At 42.1% G+C, this 26,992-nt stretch overlaps 1 protein-coding gene across 1 annotated transcript in view; it reads left to right on the forward strand.

The window, feature by feature from the left end:
- Window positions 1-26,992, forward strand: part of LOC133049360 (ATP-binding cassette sub-family C member 4-like) — a 157,117-nt gene that overhangs the window by 9,055 nt on the left and 121,070 nt on the right. Inside the window, 8 exon segments of the mRNA XM_061133337.1 lie at window positions 87-197; window positions 747-861; window positions 14,748-14,972; window positions 19,414-19,503; window positions 20,788-20,951; window positions 22,077-22,202; window positions 23,139-23,388; window positions 25,882-25,983. Of these exon segments, the coding sequence (XP_060989320.1) occupies window positions 87-197; window positions 747-861; window positions 14,748-14,972; window positions 19,414-19,503; window positions 20,788-20,951; window positions 22,077-22,202; window positions 23,139-23,388; window positions 25,882-25,983 (1,183 nt within the window).

Here is a 26,992-nt window from a genome sequence, read left to right on the forward strand (position 1 = left end):
TTTTTTTAACAAAGCCTATCACTGTTGGATTCTAATTAGAGCTGTATAATTTAGATATATGTCACTGTCCTTTTACTTTTTAACAGGTGGCTAAACCCCCTGTTTAAAATTGGTCATGAACGGAAATTAAAACCAGATGACTTATACTCAGTGCTTCCAGAAGATCGTTCCCAGCACCTTGGAGAAGAGTTGCAAGGGTAAGCACAGGCAGCAGGGAGGAGGGGAGGGAGAATGAGAATTTCAACATGTGTCTAAAGGTTTGAGCAGGTGGGCTTTTCTTCCTCTGGGTTCTTCTGAGCCTCCTCCCCTGACGCTGCACGCTCACCCTCTCAGGCTGACCCCGGGCTTAGCCCACTTTGGAGGCTGGGGAATCCCGTGTTCCCTGTGCATTTATGTGGACATGGAGGCAGCCCACAGCCATGGCCCTGGAGGCTGTGTCTGTCCCTGGAGGTGGGGCCCCTGGAGGAGAGTGTCTGCCCTCCTGATCTGCTCATGACCTGTGAGTCCAGCAAAGCTTGGCAAGAACTTGTTTTCTGAGACTGGAACTTTTCCCTCAAAACCTGGTCTGGTGCTTTTTCAGGTGCTCTGGTCTACACTGCTCATCCTTCAGGAGCCCTGTGACCAATTAGCCAGCACCTACGGGGCAGCCGCAGAGCACCTGCAGTAAAGGCTCATCCCCACTCCGCCCCTCCCCCGTCTCACCTGTAGCCGGGCTGCTCTTCACCGTGCTTTGTTTCTCATCACAGGTACCGAGAAGTTTTGAGAGCCAAGAAAGATGCATCAGAACCTTCTTTAATGAAAGCAATCGTCAAGTGTTACTGGAAATTCTATTTCGTTTTGGGACTACTTACATTTCTTGAGGTAAAAGCTTTTACATACTGTGCATTGCTTCTCAGTGTATGCAGATCAGTACTGAGATGAATGAGATTGGGGGGGGAGAGGACAGTGGTTTAAGGTCTGAAGATAAAACTTGTCTGTGAATCACAATGTAGTTCAGCGGTTGTATTTACTTTTATTTATTTATTTATTTTTATTTATTTATTTTTTTTATTAGTTGGAGGCCAATCACTTCACAACATTTCAGTGGGTTTTGTCATACATTGATATGAATCAGCCATGGATTTACAAGTATTCCCCATCCCGATCCCCCCTCCCACCTCCCTCTCCACCCGATTCCTCTGGGTCTTCCCAGTGCACCAGGCCGGAGCACTTGTCTCATGCATCCCACCTGGGCTGGTGATCTGTTTCACCATAGATAATATACATGCTGTTCTTTTGAAATATCCCACCCTCACATTCTCCCACAGAGTTCAAAAGTCTGTTCTGTACTTCTGTGTCTCTTTTTCTGTTTTGCATATAGGGTTATCGTTACCATCTTTCCAAATCCCATATATATGTGTTAGTATGCTGTAATGTTCTTTATCTTTCTGGCTTACTTCACTCTGTATAAGGGGCTCCAGCTTCATCCATCTCATTAGGACTGGTTCAAATGAATTCTTTTTAATGGCTGAGTAATATTCCATGGTGTATATGTACCACAGCTTCCTTATCCATTCATCTGCTGATGGGCATCTAGGTTGCTTCCATGTCCTGGCTATTATAAACAGTGCTGCGATGAACATTGGGGTGCACGTGTCTCTTTCAGATCTGGTTTCTTCAGTGTGTATGCCCAGAAGTGGGATTGCTAGGTCATATGGCAGTTCTATTTCCAGTTTTTAAAGAAATCTCCACACTGTTCTCCATAGTGGCTGTACTAGTATGCATTCCCACCAACAGTGTAAGAGGGTTCCCTTTTCTCCACACCCTCTCCAGCATTTATTGCTTGTAGACTTTTGGATAGCAGCCATCCTGACTGGCGTGTAATGGTACCTCATTGTGGTTTTGATTTGCATTTCTCTGATAATGAGTGATGTTGAGCATCTTTTCATGTGTTTGTTAGCCATCTGTATGTCTTCTTTGGAGAAATGTCTGTTTAGTTCTTTGGCCCATTTTTTGATTGGGTCATTTATTTTTCTGGAATTGAGCTGCAGGAGTTGAATAGAAAGCCCAGAGATAAATCCATGAACCTATGGACACCTTATCTTTGACAAAGGAGGCAAGGATATACAATGGAAAAAAGACAACCTCTTTAACAAGTGGTGCTGGGAAAACTGGTCAACCACTTGTAAAAGAATGAAACTAGAACACTTTCTAACACCATACACAAAAATAAACTCAAAATGGATTAAAGATCTAAATGTAAGACCAGAAACTATAAAACTCCTAGAGGAGAACATAGGCAAAACACTCTCCGACATAAATCACAGCAAGATCCTCTATGACCCACCTCCCAGAATATTGGAAATAAAAGCAAAACTAAACAAATGGGACCTAATGAAACTTAAAAGCTTTTGCACTACAAAGGAAACTATAAGTAAGGTGAAAAGACAGCCCTCAGATTGGGAGAAAATAATAGCAAATGAAGAAACAGACAAAGGATTAATCTCAAAAATATACAAGCAACTCCTGTATTTACTTTTAGAACGGACAGGTGCTTAAAGGACAAATGCTCCAGGGGATTACTATTGGGTTGGCCAAAGAATTCTTTTAGCTTTCCCATAACAGCTTATGGCAAAACTTGAATGAACTTTTTGCCAAGCCAATGTTTTTCTTTTAACTAGTTAAAACACAGTATTGTTGAAGGATGACATGACAAGAAAAGACCTTTTATACCATATTAGGACATTGTTAGTGCTCAGTAAATGATATAAATGCTAAAAGTGACCCTTGAGAAAAAGAAGATCCTACAACCTCAAGGAATATGTGCCTCATGGTTTGGAGGAAGTAAACTTGGACCTGAGCCCAAAACATAAGACATTTTATAGTCACTCAGCAAGTAACTTGCCCGGGACACCTCTGATAAATGATTTCCTAAGAAGGGATCATCACCTCTCCTGTTCCAGTGTAACAGGACCCGGGGCCCAGCGTCTGGGCAAGAGCTGCCAGAGCTCCAAGAGCACACCCTTCCCTGGGCTGTGCCCTCCCCGTGCGCCAGGTCACCCAGGCCAGAGTCCCCCTGTGGGGAGGAGCTCCAGCTTCACCATGAATTGTGGAGAATCCGTGCACCACCTGTGTCCCTGGCTGTGGGGGTGGTTTGCTGGTTGAAGGGAGAGTCTTGGTAGCTGGGATTGGCAGAGGGTAGAGGAGGGGATGTGCAGGAGAAAACCAGAGACAGAAAGCCGTGAGGTCAGTGGCCTCCACGACCCTGAAGATCCTGGGTCAAGATCCCCCAGAGGGCAGTTCACCTGGGGACACAGTGCCGTCAGCCCCCTGTTCTGGCTGAGCCTGCTGGAGGTCTGCTGCAGACCCCCCTGGGTGGCTCGTGCTCTCCGTGGTCCCTTAGTGCTGCCTTAGGGACACAGGCAGGCTGTGAGTGTGTGAGAGCAGGAGGGATGGAAGATGCAGTTGCTGTGAAAGGGGTGTTTTAGGTGGAGGAGGTGTGAGCTGTCAGTCCATTGCATTGAGGTGAGGTGGGTGAGCCAGGTGGTTCACAGGTGGGCGACATGTCTCTTATTTAAAGGCTGTGCTGTACTGAAGGGCCTACGGGCAGTGGGTAGCTGGGCAGGTGAAGTCTGCCCCACACAACTGGAGAGACGGAGAGTCTGTCAGCTCCCAGGGGACTGGGTGGTCCTGGGGGATGGAGTTCTCGTTGATGACAAAGATGGATTGACCATTGTGCTGGAGGGTGGTGACAGGTGTGTGGGGCAGAGTGCCACCTTAGAGAGGTCTCTGACCACCGAGATACTGCATTGCCTTGTGAAGGGCGGGGTGGTGTTGATTCCAAAGTTGTCCAGCCCCAGGAACACTTCCTGCTGGGATCCAGGAAGGTCAGGCCAGGGGGCTGTGTCAAGTGTCAGTTGGTAGAGCCCTGGCCCCTCCTTCAGGAAGCTGGTTGTGGGGCCATCATGGCAGAGAAGTGGGGAGTAGAGGACCTTGAAAACAAGGGAGCTCATCCTCTGTAGTGCTAGAAGTTCTAGTAGCAGTAACAGGGGCTCATACTCAGTAGTCATGGTGGTGGCAGTAACAGTACTATTGGCAATGCAGTAGTAACAAAATAAGTTCAGTTCAGTTCGGTCACTCAGTCGTGTCCGACTCTTTGCAACCCCATGAATTGCAGCATGCCAGGCCTCCCTGTCCATCACCAACTCCCAGAGTCTACCCAGACTCATGTCCCTCAAGTCGTTGATGCCATCCAACCGTCTCATCCTCTGTTGTACCCTTCTCCTCCTGCCCTCAATCTTTGCCAGCATCAGGGTCTTTTCAAATGAGTCAGCTCTTCGCATCAGGTAGCCAAAGAATTGAAGCTTCAGCTTCAACATCAGTCCTTCCAATGAACACCCAGGACTGATCTCCTTTAGGATGGACTGGATGGATCTCCTTGCAGTCAAAGGGACTCTCAAGAGTCTTCTCCAACACCATAGTTCAAAAGCATCAATTCTTCGGCACTCAGCTTTCTTTATAGTCCAACTCTCACATCGATACATGACCACTGGAAAAACCATAGCCCTGACTAGATGGACCTTTGTTGGCAAAGTAATGTCTCTGCTTTTTAACATGCTATCTAGGTTGGTCATAACTTTCCTTCCAAGGAGTAAGCGTCTTTTAATTTCACGGCTGCAATCACCACCTGCAGCGATTTTGGAGCCCGAGAAAATAAAGTCAGCCATTGTTTCCACTGTCTCCCCATCTATTTGCCATGAAGTGATGGGACCAGATGCCATGATCTTAGTATTCTGAATGTTGAGTTTTAAGCCAACTTTTTCACTCTCCTCTTTCACTTTCATCAAGAGGTTCTTTAGTTCTTCTTCACTTTCTGCCATAAGGGTGGTGTCATCTGCATATCTGAAATTGTTGATATTTCTCCTGGCAATCTTGATTCCAGCTTGTGCTTCTTCCAGCCCAGTGTTTCTCATGATGTACTCTGCATATAAGTTAAACAAGCAGGGTGACAATATACATCCTTGATGTACTCCTCCTATTTGGAACCAGTCTGTTGTTCCATGTCCAGTTCTAACTGTTGCTTCCTGACCTGCATACAGGTTTCTCAAGAGGCAGGTCAGGTGGTCTGGTATTCCCATCTCTTTCCGAATTTTCCACAGTTTATTGTGATCCACACAGTCAAAGGCTTTGGCATAGTCAATAAAGCAGAAATAGATGTTTTTGTGGAACTCTCTTGCTTTTTTGATGATCCAGTGGATGTTGGCAATTTGACCTCTGGTTCCTCTGCCTTTTCTAAAACCAGCTTGAACATCTGGAGGTTCACGGTTCACATATTCCTGAAGCCTAGCTTGGAATTTTAAGCATTACTTTACTAGTGTGTGAGATGAATGCAATTGGGTGGCAGTTTGAACATTCTTTGGCATTGCCTTTCTTTGGGATTGGAATGAAAACTGACCTTTTCCAGTCCTGTGGCCACTGCTGAGTTTTCCAAATTTGCTGGCATATTGAGTGCAGCACTTTCACAGCGTCATCTTTCAGGATTTGAAATATCTCAACTGGAATTCCATCACCTCCACTAGCTTTATTCGTAGTGGTGCTTCCTAAGGCCCACTTGACTTTGCATTCCAGGATGTCTGGCTCTAGGTGAGTGATCACACCATCGTGATTATCTGGGTCATGAAGATCTTTTTTGTACAGTTCTTCTGTGTATTCTTGCCACCTCTTCAGTAGTAACAAAATAAGTAGTACTCAAAATAAGTTATGTATCAGGAATTGCTCTGAGCACTTTATGTGTAATATCATTTTTATTCCTTGGACTAACTCAATGAAATTGTAGGTTACATAGTACCCCTATTTTAGAATAGAGGACACAGTCCAAGTAGTTACATGGGATGCCCGTGGTCACACTGAGCATAAAGAGCAAACTGAGGTTCCACTTCGGGCACTCTGACTTACAAGTCTGTTCATCTCAATGCCTAAGAGCTTGTCCAGGGTCAGAAAGGCTTTAGAGCTTTCTATTCATGGTGTCAGACACAAGCATCCTGAACTTTGTCTAAAGATAACAAATAGGATGCTAAGAATTTCCTGGAGTAGGAAGTCAGATTTGGGACTGTAAATGAGGGTAGAGTTCAGGTGTCCATGTCCCTTGATGCCAGATTTGACTAGGATGTTGATGCCAGCAGCAACATCATGCTGTGTTCAGATGAACCAGGAGCCCTTTAACCTTCCTCTCATTACCATTCCTAAGTGGTGATAGTTTTAGATAGTGGAAGATCTAAACTCAGTTCAGGATTCTCTAAAACATGAACACATTTACTTCATGACCCCCTGCCCTCTTTTAATTCCTCTGGTGCACAGGACAACTCCTGGGTTACCCATGGTTCCCAGACAGTGCTGTGACCAGCACAGGCACTACTGGCACACAGTGGGAAGAATCAGGGTAATACCAGTCCAGGGCGAGGATTCTGGGGTTATGATTTCAAAGTGTGAAACCTCTGTCCTGTGAGAATTGAGGAGTGATCATAATGCTTGGGGAAGCAAGTACCAGGCTAGTGTTCAGCCTGGAGCATGTGCTGGTAACCCCTAATTAGAACAGAACAGCCAGCGAGCTCCCCGCATGCCTGTCCTGTTTGTGCACCCCCATGGGGACCTTGGGTAGGGAGAACAGGTATCCCCTGCTTGGGGCCGTCAGGATGGAGAGGAGGAGCCTGAAGACTCTTCCTGGACCAGAGACCCAAAGACCACTTCCCAGGTCATCAGGGCTTCTCTCTGAGAGATGAGGTCTCTACCTGCTGGTGTGTAAATGGGGTGACCTTGAAGAGCCTCACTGGGTTCACTCACTCCCCTCCCCTGAGTGGGGAGGAGTGACCATGGTTTATGTCTTCTTCCTGGGAACCTTAGAAATGGCCAGCTTTGTCTAATCACTGACCTTTGTCCAAGGCCCTTTTTGCTGGTTGTCTCTCTTTTAGGTAGAGGCTATAGGAAGGCACATATTTGTATAAATCTTCACTCTGGAGCTCAGCTGAGGGGCAGGAAGTAACAGAATCCTCTGCGTCCCACAGTGGGCTTTGTGCTTGGGCTCAGGGCTGGTTCCCCAGGAGCTGAGTCGTCTTTGCATTTATTTCCCAACCCTTTCTTCCATGTGTCCCTCACTCCTGCTCAACCCAGGAAGCTGAGAAGTGGCTGCTGGTAGCAAAGATACTGTGGGCTGAGAGCAACCACTGAGGACCACACAGCAAGGGAGAAGAGGAGAGAGCATTGTGCCAAGCAGCCAGGGACCTGCAAAGCGGACCTGCAATGCAGACCTGCCTTGCTGATTTTGAGAGCGTAGCATTAGCCATCAGATGTTAGAAATATTCACAGTGATGACCTTGAGACATATATGAGGGTGATGTCTTTCAATTCATTTAAAAAAACTGTTTTTACTGTCTAATTGAAAAGTTATTTTTTAAAAATTGAAGTATTATTGACTTATTATATTTGTTTCAAGTGTATAGCGTAGTAATTCAATATTTTTGTACATTATAAAATGACCACCCAGATTAGTCTAGTTACTCTCTGTTACCATACAAAATTTTCCAATGTTATTGACTTTATTTCCTATGTTGTATATTACATCCCCATAACTGGAAGTTTGTGCCTCTTCCTCTCCCTCATCTATTTCACTCATCCTGCAATCCCTCTCAACCCATTTTCTTTAATAAGTCAAGGAAATAGGTGACTAGTTTTTTTTTAAAAAAGATTGCCTTCAAAACAGTGAAAAATTAAAAATTCTGCTTAGAAGTGAAACTTTTTAATTACTGTATAGAAAAGTTGGCTTTTAGAAGTGACTTTTCTCAAGAGTTCTTGTTCTGCCATGATGGCCTGTAAACAGCAATGAGTTTTCTAAGCCCTTTGTGAAACCGGCCTCTGTGATTAAGGATAGAATAGGTCTCTTCCCAGGACTCCTGTCTTGTGTATACTGTAGAAATCTGCTAATTTTTTGCTTTCTGATGTGACAAGAAGTTTCTGGTTTATCATTACACACAAAAAAACTGTGCATCATTAACTACAAATTTGCCCCAGCCCTGGAATCTCCATTTTCCAAGCAGCCATGGCTCCTTCTAGTGGGAAATGGTATTTAGAGACTATGGTCTGGGCATTAGGGGTGCTCATTGCTGTTGGATTGGCTATTGTTTCTCAGCTTTTTCACTGGACAAAGCTAGAATACATTGTTTATAGTAAACAGACCTTGAGTTTATATAGGTATTTCCAATCTAAATCAGATTCTCGAGAGTAGTGCTTTTACTTTATCTTTTTACTCTTAGATTGGTATCTTTTCCTCTCATCATCTTTTCTCTTTTCTTCCATGCCTAATGGTGGCTCAGATGGTAAAGAGTCTGTGTGCAGCGTGGGAGACCTGGGTTCGATCCTTGGGTTGGGAAGGTGCCCTAGAGGAGGGCATGGCAACCCACTCCAGTATTCTTGCCTGGAAAATTCCATGGATAGAGGAGCCTGGCAGGCTACAATCCATGGGGTGACAAAAAGTCGGACACGACTGAGCGGCTTCACTTAATCCCAGTTCTCAATGATAGGTGGGATGTTTCGACAATGTGAAAAAATAAATAAATAAATAAATAAAGGGGAAAAAATTATCATTTTAATCTCAATGATTAAAAATCTTATAGTATCAACACTATTAACTGTAATGTGACTTTTGGAAGCTTTTGTTGTTGTTGCTGTTCATATTGTTCTTAGATAGGCTTATCACACAGGGTATGTGTTTTCAAATAATTTCTTTAAAAACCACTTTTATTTTTCATTTATTTATTTATTTTATTTATTTTTTTTCAGTGGGTTTTGTCATACATTGATATGAATCAGCCATAGAGTTACACGTATTCCCCATCCCGATCCCCCCTCCCACCTCCCTCTCCACCCGATTCCTCTGGGTCTTCCCAGTGCACCAGGCCCGAGCACTTGTCTCATGCATCCCACCTGGGCTGGTGATCTGTTTCACCATAGATAATATACATGCTGTTCTTTCGAAACATCCAACCCTCTTCCCACCTTCTCCCACAGAGTTCAAAAGTCTGTTCTGTACTTCTGTGTCTCTTTTTCTGTTTTGCATATAGGGTTATCGTTACCATCTTTCTAAATTCCATATATATGTGTTAGTATGCTGTAATGTTCTTTATCTTTCTGGCTTACTTCACTCTGTATAATGGGCTCCAGTTTCATCCATCTCATTAGAACTGATTCAAATGAATTCTTTTTAGCGGCTGAGTAATATTCCATGGTGTATATGTACCACAGCTTCCTTATCCATTCATCTGCTGATGGGCATCTAGGTTGCTTCCATGTCCTGGCTATTACAAACAGTGCTGCGATGAACATTGGGGTGCACGTGTCTCTTTCAGATCTGGTTTCTTCAGTGTGTATGCCCAGAAGTGGGATTGCTAGGTCATATGGCAGTTCTATTTCCAGGTTTTTAAGAAATTCTCCACACTGTTTTCCATAGTGGCTGTACTAGTTTGCATTCCCACCAACAGTGTAAGAGGGTTCCCTTTTCTCCACACCCTCTCCAGCATTTATTGCTTGTAGACTTTTGGATAGCAGCCATCCTGACTGGCATTTAATGGTACCTCATTGTGGTTTTGATTTGCATTTCTCTGATAATGAGTGATGTTGAGCATCTTTACATGTGTTTGTTATCCATCTGTATGTCTTCTTTGGAGAAATGTCTGTTTAGTTCTTTGGCCCATTTTTTGATTGGGTCATTTATTTTTCTGGAATTGAGCTTCAGGAGTTGCTTGTATATTTTTGAGATTAATCCTTTGTTTCTTCATTTGCTATTATTTTCTCCCAATCTGAGGGCTGTCTGCTCACCTTACTTATACTTTCCTTTGTAGTGCAAAAGCTTTTAAGTTTCATTAGGTCCCATTTGTTTATTTTTGCTTTTATTTCCAATATTCTGGGAGGTGGGTCATAGAGGATCTTGCTGTGATTTATGTCGGAGAGTGTTTTGCCTATGTTCTCCTCTAGGAGTTTTATAGTTTCTGGTCTTACATTTAGATCTTTAATCCATTTTGAGTTTATTTTTGTGTATGGTGTTAGAAAGTGTTCTAGTTTCATTCTTTTACAAGTGGTTGACCAGCTTTCCCAGCACCACTTGTTAAAGAGGTTGTCTTTTTTCCATTGTATATCCTTGCCTCCTTTGTCAAAGATAAGGTGTCCATAGGTTCGTGGATTTATCTCTGGGCTTTCTATTCTGTTCCATTGATCTATATTTCTGTCTTGATGCCAGTACCATACTGTCTTGATGACTGTGGCTTTGTAGTATAGTCTGAAGTCAGGCAGGTTGATTCCTCCAGTTCCATTCTTCTTTCTCAAGATTACTTTGGCTATTCGAGGTTTTTTGTATTTCCATACAAATTGTGAAATTATTTTTTCTAGTTCTGTGAAAAATACCGTTGGTAGCTTGATAGGGATTGCATTGAATCTATAGATTGCTTTGGGTAGAATAGCCATTTTGACAATATTGATTCTTCAAATCCATGAACATGGTATGTAAAAACCACTTTTAATAACTCTTTTTTGTATAACTTTGCCAATCTACTGGATGGATATAGCTTTTGTTTCATTTTACTCTAAAATTTAAGAAATTGATTTTGAAAACTTGATTGTTTTATAATTACAATTCTGTAAAATGTTTTCACAATTCCAAAGTCAAATCAATAAAAGAGGCTATTTTTAAAGAAGATTGGCATTCTTATTCCATTCTAATTCTTCCCCCACTTTAGATGTAACATTATAAATTTTGATTCATATTTTTAGTAAATACAATATTTTATAAACATTTATTATTTTCTGTGGTGTCCAATGGAAGGTCTGAGTTTCCTCATTGAAGTCTCAAGAGTTTTGGTTCATAAGGAGTTTGCTTAGAAGCATGATGTGTAACATGTAACTTGAGTTAAAACCCTCTGTGGTACTTGTAAGTCCTTCAAAGCAGGTTCATAGCCCCTCCAAGCCCAGATGCCCTGATGATGCAGGAGAATAGCAGATGCTTCCATGGAATTAGTTTCTACATCCAGAATCTTTCAGGGAGAGGGAACTTCAGGGTCCATCTTTAATCAGTTGAACCTAAACCAGTTTCTGGAGGCTTGGCTTCAGGCCTCAGAGTGTTCTTAACTCCTCACAGGTGATGCTAAGGTGCAGTCAGGATGAAGACCACTGTGTCAGGAGGAGTGAGGTTATGTTTAGCATCCATAATAACCATCCAAATAACCATCCAAATCCAAATAACCATCTGGTTATTATTTTCCCAGATTCACTGCTCTTCCTCCTTAGCTCTGGATCTGTCTCAGCTCTGCTGTTTGTCACCTGATCCCTCATTTCTGAAGATGAATTGCCCCTTCATTTTTCCCACAAGCTCATTTTTTTCTGCTTATATATTTCACTCAAGCATTTTTTCCTTTGATATAGCTTGTTTCTGTTTTCTTCATTTTCTTAATTTTTCTCTTGAAGCAGAGTTGGTGGAGTTGGGTAAGAAACGTTTTAAGTATGTGTGGAAATGTAACAGAGAAACTATACTGACTAGGGAAATTTTAGCACTTAACCCTATGAGACATTCTCCTAAGAAGCAGGAAACGGGGCTCAAAAGTCAAATGCTTTCAGGAGACTGAAAACCAAGGACTCCACCAAGAAATGTCTGCCCCAGAGACTCTGAGATTCTTGTAGAAACTTGATCAAATGTTTTCATTTTATATTGGACTCTTTTTAAAAATCATGGTTTCATAGTTGTGAAGAATTCCTATGAAGATGTAAGAACTCTATTCTCAATTGCTTTGTGGAAAGAATATTCACAAATCAAACTTAGACTGATGTCAAAGATGAAGAGTTTTGGGGAACAATTTTTGATCTGGTGCCTGCTTATCTAGAAAGTTTTAATTTGGTTAAGTTTCAAGTTTGATAGTGAATATTTTCTCAGTTGTTTTATTCCTCACTAGTTGAGGGTTAGGATCAGGAATAGAGACAAGAGTAGAAGCTATAGGCCATGGACTGGCATTACTCCTTTGTGAGTCTGTTTGCTCAGTTGGGTTTTTAAAGACATTTTCTCTCAGCAGATAAACCCAGACACTTAGATGGTAATGACCTGCCTTTATTTTGCACTCTTTTTTTGCTGGATTTGTTGCATTTATCAGTATTCTTTTAGGTGGGTGACATTACTCTTACTCCTCCTGTAGTTGCAACGTTGTTAGGATCAAATAGCTGAGTAACAGCCAGCAAAGGTCCATCTAGTCAAAGCTGTGGTTTTTCCAGTAGCCATGTATGGATGTGAGAGTTGGACCATAAAGAAAACTGAGTGCCGAAGAATTGATGCTTTTGAACTGTGGTGTTGGAGAAGACTCTTGAGAGTCCCTTGGACTGTAAGGTGATCCAACTAGTCCATCCTAAAGGAAATCAGTCCTGAATATTCATTGGAAGGACTGATGCTGAAGTTGAAATTCCAATACTTTGACCACCTGATGCAAAGAACTGACCCTTGTTGGAAAAGACCTGATGCTGAGAAAGATTGAAGGTGGGAGGAGAAGGGGATGACAGAGGATGAGATGGTTGGATGGCATCACTGACTCGATGGATATAAGTTTGAGCAGTCTCCAGAGCTTGGTGATGGACAGGGAAACCTGGCATGCTGCAGTCCATGGGGTCACAAACAGTTGGACATGACCGAGCTATTGAACTGAACACATAGCAGTGATTCCCAAAGAGAATCACAGTTTTAGGACACTTTGGAATGGCAGGTGTTACCTTTGGCCTTCTGGAGGATAGCCCCAGGTTTGTAGCCTGCAGCACTGGGCTTCCCTTGATCGTATCTGGGCTGGGACTGCCATGTGTAGTTTGACTTTCTTGCTTCTCTGTATAAGTTTCTAGACTTCTGTCTCAGGAAACTGTATCAACAGTGTGTTTTACAATCTATGAGGTGCTTTTTTCAAGCTCTTAGTGCCTCCAGGTGTGAATGATGGATCTTGCCGGAAATGTAACAGTGAGCCTTTGTGTTCTTGAGAACTGGTCATCTTCTTCTGATATGGTCTTCTTACTCATAATTCTTCCACTAACAATCTTCTCTTCTCTGGAGTAGATGAAATCTCCTGTGACCTTGTGGAAGGTAAGGCAGATGTTACAGTCTGTGAACATGTGTGTAGAACAAGACAGAAGTTTAGGGCTTCAGTGTCACATCCTTTTGAGATATGGGGTCAACTTTCTGTAAATAATCTGATCAGGCACTACTTAGTTGAGCAGAAAATGCATTTTAGTTATGCTTCATGTTTTGAGTTTTGGATTCTCCTTCTCTTCCTCTTGTGGGCTCCTCAACTTTGTACAGACTGAAGAGAGCTATCAAAAGCAAACCCATCAGGGGACTTCCCTGATGGTCCAGTGGTTAAGAGTCTGCCTTCCAATGCAGGGTTCACGGGTTTGATCCCTGGTCGGGGAATTAAGATATCACATGCCTCAAGGCAACTAAGCTGGTGCTTCCCAACTAGAGAAAGCTGCATGCTACAATGAAGACCCAACACAGCAACAACAACAACAAAAAAGACAAACGTTTCGTGCTGGAGATTTCTTGGTGGATGATGTTTTGCAGTCGAGTAGACTAGTTAAAGTTGATAGAGATCAAGTCTAGACATTAATTGAGAGCAACAATGTTTTATCATGTGGGAGATAGCCAACATACTCAAAATATCAAAAAAAAAAAAAAAAAGCATTGAAAGTCATTTCACCATCTTGGTTATATTAATCACTTTGATGTTTGGTTTCCACCTGAGTTAAATGAGGGAAAAACAACACACCTTGTTCATATTTTCACATGCAATTCTCTACTGAAATATAACTATTAATAAAATGCTCCTTTTCAAAAACAAATTGCGATGGGTAACGAAAAGTGGAGACTGTACACTAATGTGAACTGGAAGAGATTGTGGGGTAAATGAAATGAACATCGCCAACCACATCAAAGTCCAGTCTTCATCCAAAGAAGGTGATATTGTTTATATGGTGGGACTGGAATGGAGTCCTCTATTATGAGCTCCTTTCAGAAAACCAAACAGTTAATTCCAAAGAGGACTTCTCCCAGTTAGGTCAACTTAAAGCAGTACTTGATAAAAAGTGTCCAGAATTAGTCAACAGAAAATGTATTATCTTCCATCAGGATAATGTAAAACCACAGGTTTCTTTGATGACCAGGCAAAAACTGTTACAGCCTGGCCTGGAAGCTCTGACTCATCTGCCATATTCACCAGACATTGCACTGTTGGGTTTCCATTTATTTTGTTATTTACAAAATTCTCTTAATGGAAAAAAAAAATTAAATCCCTGGAAGACCATAAAAGGCACCTAAAATAGTTTTTGCTCAAAAAGATATAAAGTTTTGGGAAGATGGAATTATGAAGTTGCCTGAAAAATGGCAGAAGATAGTGGAACAGAACTTTGAATACGTTGTTTAACGAAGTTCTTGGTGAAAATGAAAAATGTGTCTTTTATTTTTACTTAAAAAGAACTTTTTCGTCAATCCAATACTAAGGCTTTATTGTCTTTGGATGTAAGATTTTGGCTTACGTTGAAAATTGTCTGCTTGTTTTACTGGAGACAGTGGATCTGTGTATTTTCTTTTAGATTAGCCATGAATGTAGCATTTTGTCAAGATGGCTTTTTAACATGCTAATAATAAAAGTAAAGCTTGTGTTAAGAAAATTGGCATGACTTGTATAATTAAGGCTTTCTTCTTTCAGGAAGGCACCAAGGTAGTTCAGCCCATATTTTTGGGGAAAATTATTAGTTATGTTGAAAACTACGATCCTGCCAATTCTGCCGCTTTGCACGAAGCCTACGGCTACGCAGCAGGGCTGAGCGCCTGCGTGCTCGTGTGGGCTGTTCTGCACCACGTGTACTTCTATCACATTCAGCGTGTGGGGATGAGGCTGAGAGTAGCCGTGTGCCATATGATCTACTGCAAGGTAAGTGTCATGCGGTACCTCCCTTGAAGGATCAGAAACATTTAGGGAAAGTTCTCTGTAAATTACAAATTTTGTAACTGGGTTCATTTACACCTTCCTAGAGAAGCTTGCCGGAGAAGGCAGTGGCACTCCACTCCAGTACTCTTGCCTGGAAAATCCCATGGACGGAGGAGCCTGGTGGGCCGCAGTCCATGGGGTCGCTAAGAGTCGGACACGACTGAGCGACTTCACTTTCACTTTTCACTTTCATGCATTGGAGAAGGAAATGGCAACCCACTCCAGTGTTCCTGCCTGGAGAATCCCAGGGATGGGGGAGCCTGGTGGGCTGCCGTCTATGGGGTCACACAGAGTCGGACATGACTGAATCGACTTAGCAGCAGCAGCAGAGAAGCTTGCTATTTGCATCAGGCCAATTTTGTTGCTGTCATTTAAGCAAACTTCACCACTAAATAATGAAAAGTTTTGTATTGAGATTGGTTCAGGGCTGCCTTTGATAACTTTTATCCACAGGTTGTTGCATAATATCCACTCAGCTTGTAATGGAATCTAATTAAAAAATAAGTATAAAAAGTATCAAATTGGTTTTCAATGTTTTCATGCCTTAATCTTGTAGCTGTATTTGTGGCAATATTGTTGTTCATTAAGACCATCTTTTACATCAAAGTTTTATTTAAAAGTAAACTTAAGTGATTGGATTTATAAAATTACATCTAGGAGCACAGAATGTATTTGAAAAATGGAATTATACATTTATATGTTTATATGTTTAAATGATCCATCTAATCATATTGAATGTAATTGTGTTAACTAAAAAATATAAATGGAATCCATGCCAAACATAGATTCTCTCACTATATTCTATAGTTTTGATTGTTTATAATGGTATTAAAGAACAGAGCTGAATGTTGGGATGAAACTTGAAATCTTATGCAGTTTTTAGTAATTTTGGTGAGAATTTGTTGCTATTCATTCAAGTTATTTTCTTAATTCAATATTTGCTTTTTCTCTATTATGCATTTTAGCACTTTTAATTTGATATATTCAGTGATTTTCTGTTGAGAAATGCCACAGAATTATTCCATAGTTTAACCTAGTCTTAATTAGTTTAAAAGAAATAAGGATTTTAGGTGTTTTCACAAAGGAATTGCCACACTGTTAAGAACTCAATGGCTCTTTATAAACTTGACCCTGCATATCCCTTTGCCCTGGACTGTTTGCTTTTTCTTTGAAAAAAAAATTTATTGAGCTGTATTTTATAGTTGAAATTTGCTGAGAGAGTAGATGTTAAGTGTTCTCACCACACATGCGAAAGGATAACTATGTGCGATGATGAGTAAGTTCATTTGTTTTCCTACTGTAACTGTTTCCCAATGTTTCTTTACATCAAAACATCACATTGCACGTATTAAATATATTTGATTTTTATTACAAATGAATAAAATCCTCAATGAAAGCTATAATCAGGCAATTTTAATGAAAATTATTGCTTCTTTTCCTATTTGTTACTTATCTAGAGCTCCTGTTTCTTAGGACTAGTTTTCTGGGCAAAATGTAAAATGTCTTCTCCCATCTTTCCTTGAGTAGACTCTTGTTAAATCTCAGGGCTGTGTGGACTCAGGGCCCTGGCATCTCACTGTCTGTGTTTGGCTTTGGCACATGAGCCCAGTTTCTCCTTGGGTGACATACCCTCTAGTTAAGGGTCTTCACTGTCGGCCATCGTCATTTGTGTTATTCTCTTGCACCTTCTACCATTTAGTAGCAAATACTCAGATTTCCCCACAAATTAGCTGGATGTTTATCTTTCCAGATCATGCTTAGCTCCCATAAGAATGCAGGAAATGTCACCAGAATGGCACAGTGAAAAACTTAAGTTAGATTTGAGATGATGGTTTAGTCAAACAAACTCGTGCTTTGCTGCACAAGTGAGCCACTTTCTACCTGGTTTTCCTCCTCTTCCCACTAACACTTTGGAATGTCTCCTTTGGGAAATCTGATCTGACCTTGTATGTTGCTTATGTGGATGTAAATGTCTCCCAAAGTGTTCATTTACTGGTTTAATTAGCCTAAAATAATTGTTTTTTTAACAAAGTCAGAAACTGCATACATAACCTGAAATTCCAGAAACATGGGAATTTCCTCGTGCACAGCCTTGCATCTGGATTCCTACTGAGATGCAGAAATAAGACACTTCTTGCAGGTTACCGGTGGGCTGATTCCTTAGGGCAAACCTGCTGCTGTTGAGCGGTTCTGAAAGGCTGCTGCGAATGTCTGTGGTTCATGCTGAGGCCCTGCCTCCTGACCCCTGGTCCTGGGGAGAAATTAGGTCGGGTGTTGGAAATGGGATGGCTGCTAAGCTCATAGTCCTAGTTTGTAATTTGGAATATGTATCATGTATAATGGAGAAGGAAATGGCAACCCACTCCAGTATTCTTGCCTGGGGAATTCCATGGACAGAGGAGCCTGGAGAGCTACAGTCCATATGGTCACGAAGAATCGAACGTGACTGAATGACTAGTACACACATCATATATGAGATGACTTGTCATTTATTTACCTTTCTGCAGCTTTGGTAAAATTACTTTTGGTTTCGGTTCATTCATTTAAAAAAAATTGTGGTAAAATATACACAACATAAAATTTACCATTTTAACTGTTTTTAAGTGCACCATTTAGTGACACTAAGTACATTCACATTAAGCCATCACCACTGTGCATCTCCAGAATTTTCTCTTCTTCCCAAACAACCTCTGCACCCATTAAACACTGACTCCCCAGTCCCCTCCTCTTAGTCATCATCCTTCTACTACTTTTTTTCTATGAATTTGACTCCTCTAGGTCCCTCTTATAAGTGAAATCACACAATGCTTGTCATTTTGTTTATAGCATGTAAGTACAATATCTTCAAGATTCATCTGTCTTGGAGCAAATGTCAGAATTTAAGTCCTTTTCAAGATTGAATCATATTCCTTTATATGTATGTACAACATTGTGTGTATCCATTCATTTGTTAGTGAACATTTGAGTTGTTTCTACCATTTGATTATTGTACATAATGCTGCTATGAACACGGTGCACAAATAGTCAGTTCAAGTTTGTGCTTTAATTTGAGTACATTCTCGGAAGTGAATTTGCTATACTATATGTTAATTTCACATTTGGTCTTTTGAGGAACTGCCATACTCTCTTCCATTGTGACTACATCATTTTATAGTCTCACTTGATCATTGATTTTTCTGTTTAACTTGACTAAATGGAACTTTTTTATGAACCATGACATTTTGTTTGGAACCATGGCTCCAGTTGGTGGTCTGCTGAAACAACTCAAGGTGGTCTGTTCAGGTTCCTCAGATCTCTAGGGAATTTTTCAGAGCTTTTTATCAAATGAAGAAATCGTATAGCATAGGCTGTGCTTTTTGTCAAGTCAGAAGACTGGCATTAAGAACATAGATTCCTCACAGGATTAGTGTTTTGAATATTATACTGGTTAGTTTTAGAATGAGGAAACTAAGACCAAAGTGTTTAAATGATGTCACACCTGGAATTAATGACTGACCAGATTTATAGTCCATGTCGCCTAATCTCTTTCCTTGAGGTGGCCTCTCCACTCTCGTCTTGTTGTTGTTGTTCAGTCACTCAGTCCTGTCTGGCTCTTGGTGACCCCATGGACTGCAGCAAACCAGCCTTCCCTGTCCTTCAGTATCACTTGGAGTTTGCTCAAACTCGTGTCCATCGAGTCAGGGATGCCATTCAACCATCTCATCCTCTGTTGCTCTCTCTTCTTCCTGCCTTCAATCTTTCCCAGCATCAGTATCTTTTCCAGTTTGTCAACTCTTGGCATCAGGTGGCCAAAGTATTGGAGCTTCAGTATCAGTCCTTCCAGTGAATATTCAGGGTTGATTTTCTTTAAGATTGAGTGGTTGGATCTTCTTACAGTCCAAGGGACTCTTAAGAGTCTTCTCCAGTACCACATTTCAAAAGCAGCAATTGTTTGGTGCTCAGCCTTCTTTATGGCCCAGCTCTCACATCTGTCCTTGACTACTGGAAAGACCATAGCTTTGATTATATAGACCTTTGTCAGCATAGTGATGTCTCTGCTTTTTAATATGCTGTCTAGCTTTTGGCTCAAAATTGCTTTAATTGACCCCTAAGTCTAAATCTATATTCCTTTATCCTCAGGCAGGTCCAAGTTCACTGAGAAACGGGGTGGAGGGGTTTGCTTCTGTCTCCTGCTCCTCCCTTTGCTGTCCTTGTAGGCAGGGCTGCCCCACATTGAATCATCTAAGGATGAACATGGGTCCCTAGAGCCCTGCTTCCAGGCATCATCCTGCTCGTCCTGACACCACACAAGACCCCAAGAAAATGCACTCCATTTTGCTATGTTCTCAGACTGACTTGGTATCACTGGAGGAATCCGATTCTTTGTATCTTTCTCTCATTTCAGTCACTTTGCCTGAGTAGCTCCGCCATGGGGAAGACCACCACAGGCCAGATAATCAACCTGCTGTCCAACGATGTGAACAGGTTTGACCAGGTGAGCTGTCCCTGAGGGATCTTCTTCCATTTCCCATCTTTCTCATTGGGTTTAGCTTATTTGGATGCCAGGTGCCAGGGTTTGGTGTCAGCCAGGGTTCTGTTGAGAACCTAAGACAAAGGTTCTTTTTCTCCAACCTTCATTTCCTCTGTGTGCAGCTTTGATGTGATAATATGTGTTGTCCTGTAGGTGAGGGTTTTGTTTTTCTGACATTGTCTGTAACACACTTCAGTAATAGGCAGGCAGCAGTGTTCTTGCCTAGCTTGGTTAGTGTTCCTGGGGTCCTCCTGGAGCAGCCCTTCTTGGCACGTGGTGTTGGTGTTGCTGGACTATCTTCTTTCTCCTCTGGATGATTAAGGCCTGGTGGGCAGGGATTGTTCTTTCTCTGCACCCTGTTTAGTGCCTGCATAGGAAGCCTTTGAGGAATATGCCAAGTTGGTATTCTCCAGCCAGACACAGCATACTCTCTGCTGTCCCATAATACCCATTTCACACTTACCTTATAAATGGATCACATTACCCAGAGTGTTGTATCTGTTGGCCAGATCTGTATAGACCACTTCTCTTTCCTTGATGAATCAGCTTTTAAGTTTGGGAGCTTCACTTGTGGCTCAGATGATAAAGAGTCCACCTGCAGTGCAGGAGGCCTGGTTTCTACCTCTGGGTCAGGAAGATTCCCTGAAGAAGGAAATGGCACTCCGCTCTAATATTCTTGTCTGGGGAATTCCATGGAGAGAGGAGCCTGGTGGGCTACAATCAATGAGATTGCAGAGTCAGATATGACTAAGCAACTAACAGTTTCACTTATCTTTCAATTGTTCATTCATCAAACATGATGTAAGGCCTCTACTTAATTTGAAGGTGAATAAACCTTATTTCTTCACTGGAAGGGCCCCAGCCTGTCTGGAAGGTAAATACACAAGTAGCTATTGGAGAGTGTGGTAGGTACCACAATATAGGCTCTTCTGGGGAGATGGGGACTGAATTTTGGGACAGAGAGAATTTGGGGAAGCCCTGAGCTCATCTGTGTTGTGGACAAAATCAACATCTTCCGTCAGTGGTGCTGGTTGTGTTCTCCCGGGACATACCTGAGGCCAGCCCTGTGTTGCACCAGAACAGAGTCATCGGGGGTGGATGCTTGGGTTTCTGCTTCATCAGGTTTAAAACTCACTGAGATAATTTCTGTTTAGATTCCTGCTCCTTCAGAACAGATTGTTTCTACACTGTGTCCTCACTGGTTTTGATTGTATACTGTCCTAAGGGGCTTTGTCTTTCTCTTTTAAGGTAACGATGTTCTTGCACTATCTGTGGGTGGGACCACTGCAGGCTATCGCAGTGACTGCCCTGCTCTGGATGGAAATAGGAATATCGTGTCTTGCTGGGATGGTGGTTCTCGTTATTCTTCTGCTTTTGCAAAGCTGCATTGGAAATTCATTTTCATCGCTCAGGTAAGAGAAATGTTGGTTTAAAAAATAGGTGATATGTGCTTGGTAACGTTCACCATTTGCTCAATGCTTCTGTGCAAAAACAAAACCAATGCCTTCCCTAGTCTCTTCTTTGCGTGCTTTGTAGACCCTTCAGGCTTAGCCAGTGGAAGCTCTAGCCCTAAGCTGAAGGCTGATCTTGAAGAGGGAAAGGTGTTGGCACTCACTGGCTCCTCCCAGCACCATACCTGAATAAGTGGAGTGTCCTTGAGAAGAAGTTACCTATATTGAAGTTATTTAAGCATGATTAAATAGTAATAATCCTATATGCTCAAGTTTAGCTGCATGTATTTTTGTTATGCAATTTTCAGGTATCTATGTTCATGTCTTGTTTTTAATGCAGTGTTTCCACTAACTTATATGTGCCTCAAGGACAAGGTCAATCTTAATTAACTTTGTCTTTACACAGCCCCACAGTCCCAGCAGCATATGTGGTAGAACAGTGGCTGGTGATGAAGGGCCTAATGGTGATGAGATAGACCTGAAGCAGGTCCCAGAGGGTTGGAGGTGGGTCATTGTCCCGGTTGTCAGGTGATGGAGGTATTGTGCTGTTTGAAGATTTTTTTTTCCTTGAGTTTTTTTTTTCTTCTTTTTTTGTGACTTTACATGTGATATTTTTGTCTATTTGAAATTTTCTTTCCCATCTTGCTGTGGAGAGATGTTCCTTACCCTTCGAGGCCCTGTTCCAGTGCTGCCAGGTCTCTGAAGTTCTTCTTGCTCTCCTTTTCCAGTGGAATCTTTTCTGCTCACTGGCACTTCACTCCTATTTTATCACAGCACAGACACTGTCTTCCCATTAGATTCAGTGTCTTTTTGCCTTCTTAGGCAGAGACTTTGCACCTGACTTACTTTGGGTCTTCCTCAGCCAGTACTGAGAGTTCTCCAAGTTACTCCTTGAATTAGGCTGAATGGTTGACTTCCTAGAAGTCTTTTTCTCTATTTTTACTTTGAGAAGGACCTTCCTGTGATGTCAGCACAAAAGAGCTGTAGGGAATCATCGATCCCTGGTCCCTCCCTGTGCTCCCTGCTGCTGCTATGGAAAGTTGGGCTGTGGTCACTAACGCTCATCTCTCACATCTTTCCCCTCAGGAGTAAGACCGCAGCTCTCACGGATGACAGGATCAGGACCATGAGCGAAGTCATAACTGGCATCAGAACAATAAAAATGAATGCTTGGGAAAAGTCATTTATAGACCTTATTACCACACTGAGAAGGTAAGTTTTTGTACATATCCCACCATATTTTTGTACTTTCCCTCCTATTTTTGCTGACTGAAATTAGAAGTCTTAGCAAGTTTTCACATGAAGATGAGCTTAAATACTATGAACTCCACACCTCACATGTGGCAGGAGAGTTAAGTGGAAGAGGGGAGATGTCATTTTAACCTGCTGTTCCATTTACGACCTTTTTAAAGGCAAAATTATATATGCTTCTGAAGACAAACAGCCAATAAACATGAAAAAATGCTTAAGATCACTCTTTATTAGACAAATGCAAATCAAAACTACAATGAAGAATCAGCTCACACTGGTAGGCATGGCCATCAACAAAAAATCTATAAACAATACCCTTCTGCACAGTTGGTGGGAGTGCAAATTGGCACAACTATTATGGAAAACAGGCTGGAAACTTAGGAAACTAGGAATAAGTCTACCATATGACCCAGCCATCCTACTACGGGGCATATACCCTGAGAAAACAAGAATTCAAAAAGACACATGTACCTCAGTGTTCATTGCAGCACTATTTACAACATCCAGGACATGTGCTTCCAGAAGGGCCATGGTGCCTGCCTCTGTTTAATGTCTTGGTGCCTCACAATTTTGGGCTGTATTAATCTCCTCCCCCACAAGTTCATGAGCTCCTGGAGGAGAGGGGGTGTGTTTTTCTGTCATCAGTGGGGAGCCCCACCCAGGACTTGTGGCTGCAAATGCTAGTTGAATGAATGTTCAAACCCAGTCTGATTGACCCACAGTGTTTAAAAGGGTGACATGAAGCCTCTTTTTAGTTAACTGAAAGAGTGAAGTGGTGATGAAGTATGTGGTCCTGGTGTTACGACAGAGCCCTGGAGGTGCACTGTATAGTACCTCCATGTGAGGACTTGGATATTGATGCTTCTTTTAAAACCTATTTCATGCTCTCTTTTCCAGGGAGGAAATTTCCAAGATTCTGAAAAGTTCCTACCTTAGGGGCATGAATTTGGCATCATTTTTCGCTGTCAGCAAAATTATGATTTTTGTCACCTTCATCACCAATGAGCTCCTTGATAACCTGATCACAGCCAGCCAAGTGTTTGTGGTGGTGACGCTGTTCGAGGCTCTGCGGTTCTCCAGCACTCTCTACTTCCCCATGGCTGTCGAGAAGGTGTCGGAAGCCATCATCAGCATCCGAAGAATCAAGGTTTGATGACAAATAATTGTTTTCAGTTGTAGGTGGTGTTTTTTGTAAAATGCCTCCTTTTACTTCGTGTCACTGTGTTCCAGTTAGGAAATATTTAAGTCAAACTGGCAGTCTTCCCAGAATGTTGTAGGTACTCTCTTCTCTTATTAGGTAGACTGCATTATAGATATCATAAGACTGATTCTCATGTAGAGCCAGTAGTGTATATAGATAGCAGGAGTCACAGGGCTCTTGTGTAGTGATGCCTGCAGAGTGACTAAAATGTCTAAAAGCAGGAGCAAACAGATTGCATCTCCTGTGCTAACTCCGATGACTAGGCAATGACTCTAAACAGTTCTGAAGTATAGGATTCCTCTCTGGGCCGGGAGGGGAGGAACTTGCTGAGCTCCCTGCTCCTTGGACAGGAAGAGTGGCCTCAGATTCACTTAATTCTCTGTGTTCAAAAATGAGTCCTTTCCTCCACAGATGTTTTGCTTGTTGGTGTCTGATCCTGACTTTTGTATCTGCCTTTTCATCCCTGGCCTTTTATTTACTGCTTAATCCTCTCTCTCTAACTGCTCTCTTCTTTTCAAATTTGTAATTCCCACCATTATGTGAACCAAGAACTTTCACATGTACAAGCTGGATTTAGAAAGGCAGAGGAACCAGAGATCAAATTGCCAACATCCATTGGATCATAGAAAAAGCAAGAGAATTCCGGAAAAACATCTATTTCTGCTTCATTGAATACGCTAAAGTCTTTGACTGTGTGGATCACAACGAACTGTGGAAAATTCTGAAAGAGATGGGAATACCAGACCACCTTACCTGTCTCCTGAGAAACCTGTATTCAGGTCAAGAAGCAACAGTTAGAACTGCTGCTGGAACAAGGGCTGGTTTCAAATTGAGAAAGGAGTACGTTAAGGCTGTATATTGTCACCTTCTCTCATGGCTCAGTCAATAAAGAATCTGTCTGCAATCCAGGAAACCAGGGTTTGATCTCTGTGTTGGGAATATCCCCTGGAGAAGAGCATGACAACCCACTCCAGTGTTCTTGCCTGGAGAATTGCCATGGACAGAGGAGCCTGGTGGGCTACAATCCATGGGGTCCCTCAGAGTCGGACACGACTGAAGCGACTAAGCACAGCACAGTGCGTCAAGGCTGCATATTGTCACCCTGCTTATTTAACTTATATTCAGAGTACATCATGTGAAATGCTGGGCTGGATGAAGCTCAAGCTGGAATCAAGATTGCCAGGAGAAATATTAGTAACCTCAGATATGCAGATGACACCACTTCAATGGCTGAAAGTGAAAACAAACTAAAAACCTCTTGATGAAAGTGAAAGAAGAGAGTGAAAAAGCTGGTTTAAAGCTCAACATTCAGAATATTGTCAAGTGTGAAACAGATCGCCAGTCCAGGTTGGATGCATGAGACAAGTGCTCGGGGCTGGTGCACTGGGATGACCCTGAGGGATGGGATGGGGAGGGAGGTGGGAGGGGGGTTCAGGATGGGGAACACATGTAAATCCATGGCTGATTCATGTCAATGTATGGCAAAAACCACTACAATATTGTAAAGTAATTAGCCTCCAACTAATAAAAATAATTGGAAAAAAACAAAACAAAACTGAAATCATGGCATCTGGTCCCATCACTTCATTGCAATATATGGGAAAACAATGGAAGCAGGGACAGATTTCCTTGGGCTCCAAAATCACTGCAGACGGTGACTGTAGCTATGAAATTAAAAGATGCTTGCTCCTTGGAAGCAAAGCTATGACAAAGCTAGACAGCATATTAAAAAGCAGAGACATTACTTTGCAGATAAAAGTCCATATAGTCAAAGCTATAGTTTTTCCAGTAGTAATGGACAGATGTGACAGTTGGACCATAAAGAAGACAGTGCCAAAGAATTGATGCTTTGGAATTGTGGTGCTGGAGAAGACTCTTGAGAGTCCCTTGGGCTGCAAAGCTTTCAAACCAGTCAATTCTAAAGGAAATCAACCCTGAGTACTCAGTGGAAGGACTGATGCTGAAGCTGAAGCTCCAATACTTGGCCACCTAATGCCAAGAGCTGACTCATTGGAAAAGACCCTGATGCTTTTTGAAGATTGAAGGCAGGAGAAGGCAGCAACAGAGGATGAGATGGTTAGATAGTGTCACTGACTCAATCAGCATGAATTTGAGCAAACTCTTAGAGATAGTGAAGGACAGGGGAGCCTGGTGTGCTGCCGTCCATGGGGCTGCAAAGAGTTAGACACTACTTGATGACTGAACCACAACAAATACACTATATTATATGATTTTATTGATATATACCATGAGCTATAATAATAGTATATATTATTCCATATGTTATTTAATATGTTCTGATGTGAACTAATACTTTAAGTACAGTTGGTGAAGACTGTACAAAGGTTTTTATTGCAAATCCCAGGAAAGCAGTTGTTTTTGTTTGTGCTTTCTTCTGCAGTTTAACAATCTGTTTTTTTTTTTTTCTCTTTTCTGTAGAATTTTCTATTACTTGATGAGATACCACAGCTCCACCCTCAGCAGCCATTGGATGGGGAAAGGATAGTGGACATGCAAGATTTCACTGCTTTTTGGGATGAGGTAACAAGTCCTCCATTCCAGGAACCTGACTGCTAACAGACGACTGTGACATGGGTTTACTGGAGAATTTTTAGATTTTATGCGTGGTGTAAAATGTGACTTGCTCATTTACTGCAAGTATGTTATAAAAATTCCCAAAATTGGGACTAAAGTTGTACCTAATGGAGATTAAGTATAAAATCAACCTAAGACTTTGACATGTTGCTCTCTATCTCATTTTCCAGAGAGATTTCAAAGTATTAGCACCTTTTGAACTTAAAGTGCATACATTTGTAATGTTAGCATTTGCAGGAATGGACAGACAAAATGCTGCAGTGTGGACTGGGTTATCTAACAAATGCACAACTGGTTGTTAAAGAGGCTTTGGGGAGTTAGTGTACAATTTTGCCTTGATTATCAGATCACATTACTATACATAGAGTGAGGCTGTGATCTGGATCTTGGCTGGGGTAGGGTGGGGGCTCCCCCATCCTGAGCTTCTGGATGGTTCTGGACACTTTGTTGGCAGCAAGGGGCAGAAGGAGACAGCAGGTGGGCATAATGAGCACCAGTGATTCCCACTTAAAGGATCGCACTTGATGATAAGTTGACAGAGAACTGGTGGTTTCCAACACTTGGTTTATCTCTTAGTTGCTGGCAAAGAGAAAAAAATGACAGGGTCAGCTCTCAAGAAGCTGTCAGTATTGCACACCCAGTGCAGCCCCTTTACCAAGGGAAATGCTCCCCGCACCCCCAGTTCTGTGGTCCTCTGTGCTCATCCTCCTGAATCAGTGTGGATTAGTCAGGAAAACAGAACCCCACCACAGGAGAGGGAGTTCCATGCAGGGAATTAGTTACGTAGATGATAAAAGAGGGAGGAAAAATTAGAAAGGGTGAAACAGTGGTGCATGAGACAACCCAGAGATTAGCAATGGCAGGAAGCTGCTCCCACCCCCGGGCTGGAGGGACTCAGGGAGGAGACAGCTCCACCAGAGGGTCCACCCTCCAGAGCAGAGCCCAGGAGCCTGGG

The sequence above is a fragment of the Dama dama genome, chromosome 30 (assembly GCF_033118175.1).
Source record: "Dama dama isolate Ldn47 chromosome 30, ASM3311817v1, whole genome shotgun sequence".
NCBI lineage: Eukaryota > Metazoa > Chordata > Mammalia > Artiodactyla > Cervidae > Dama > Dama dama.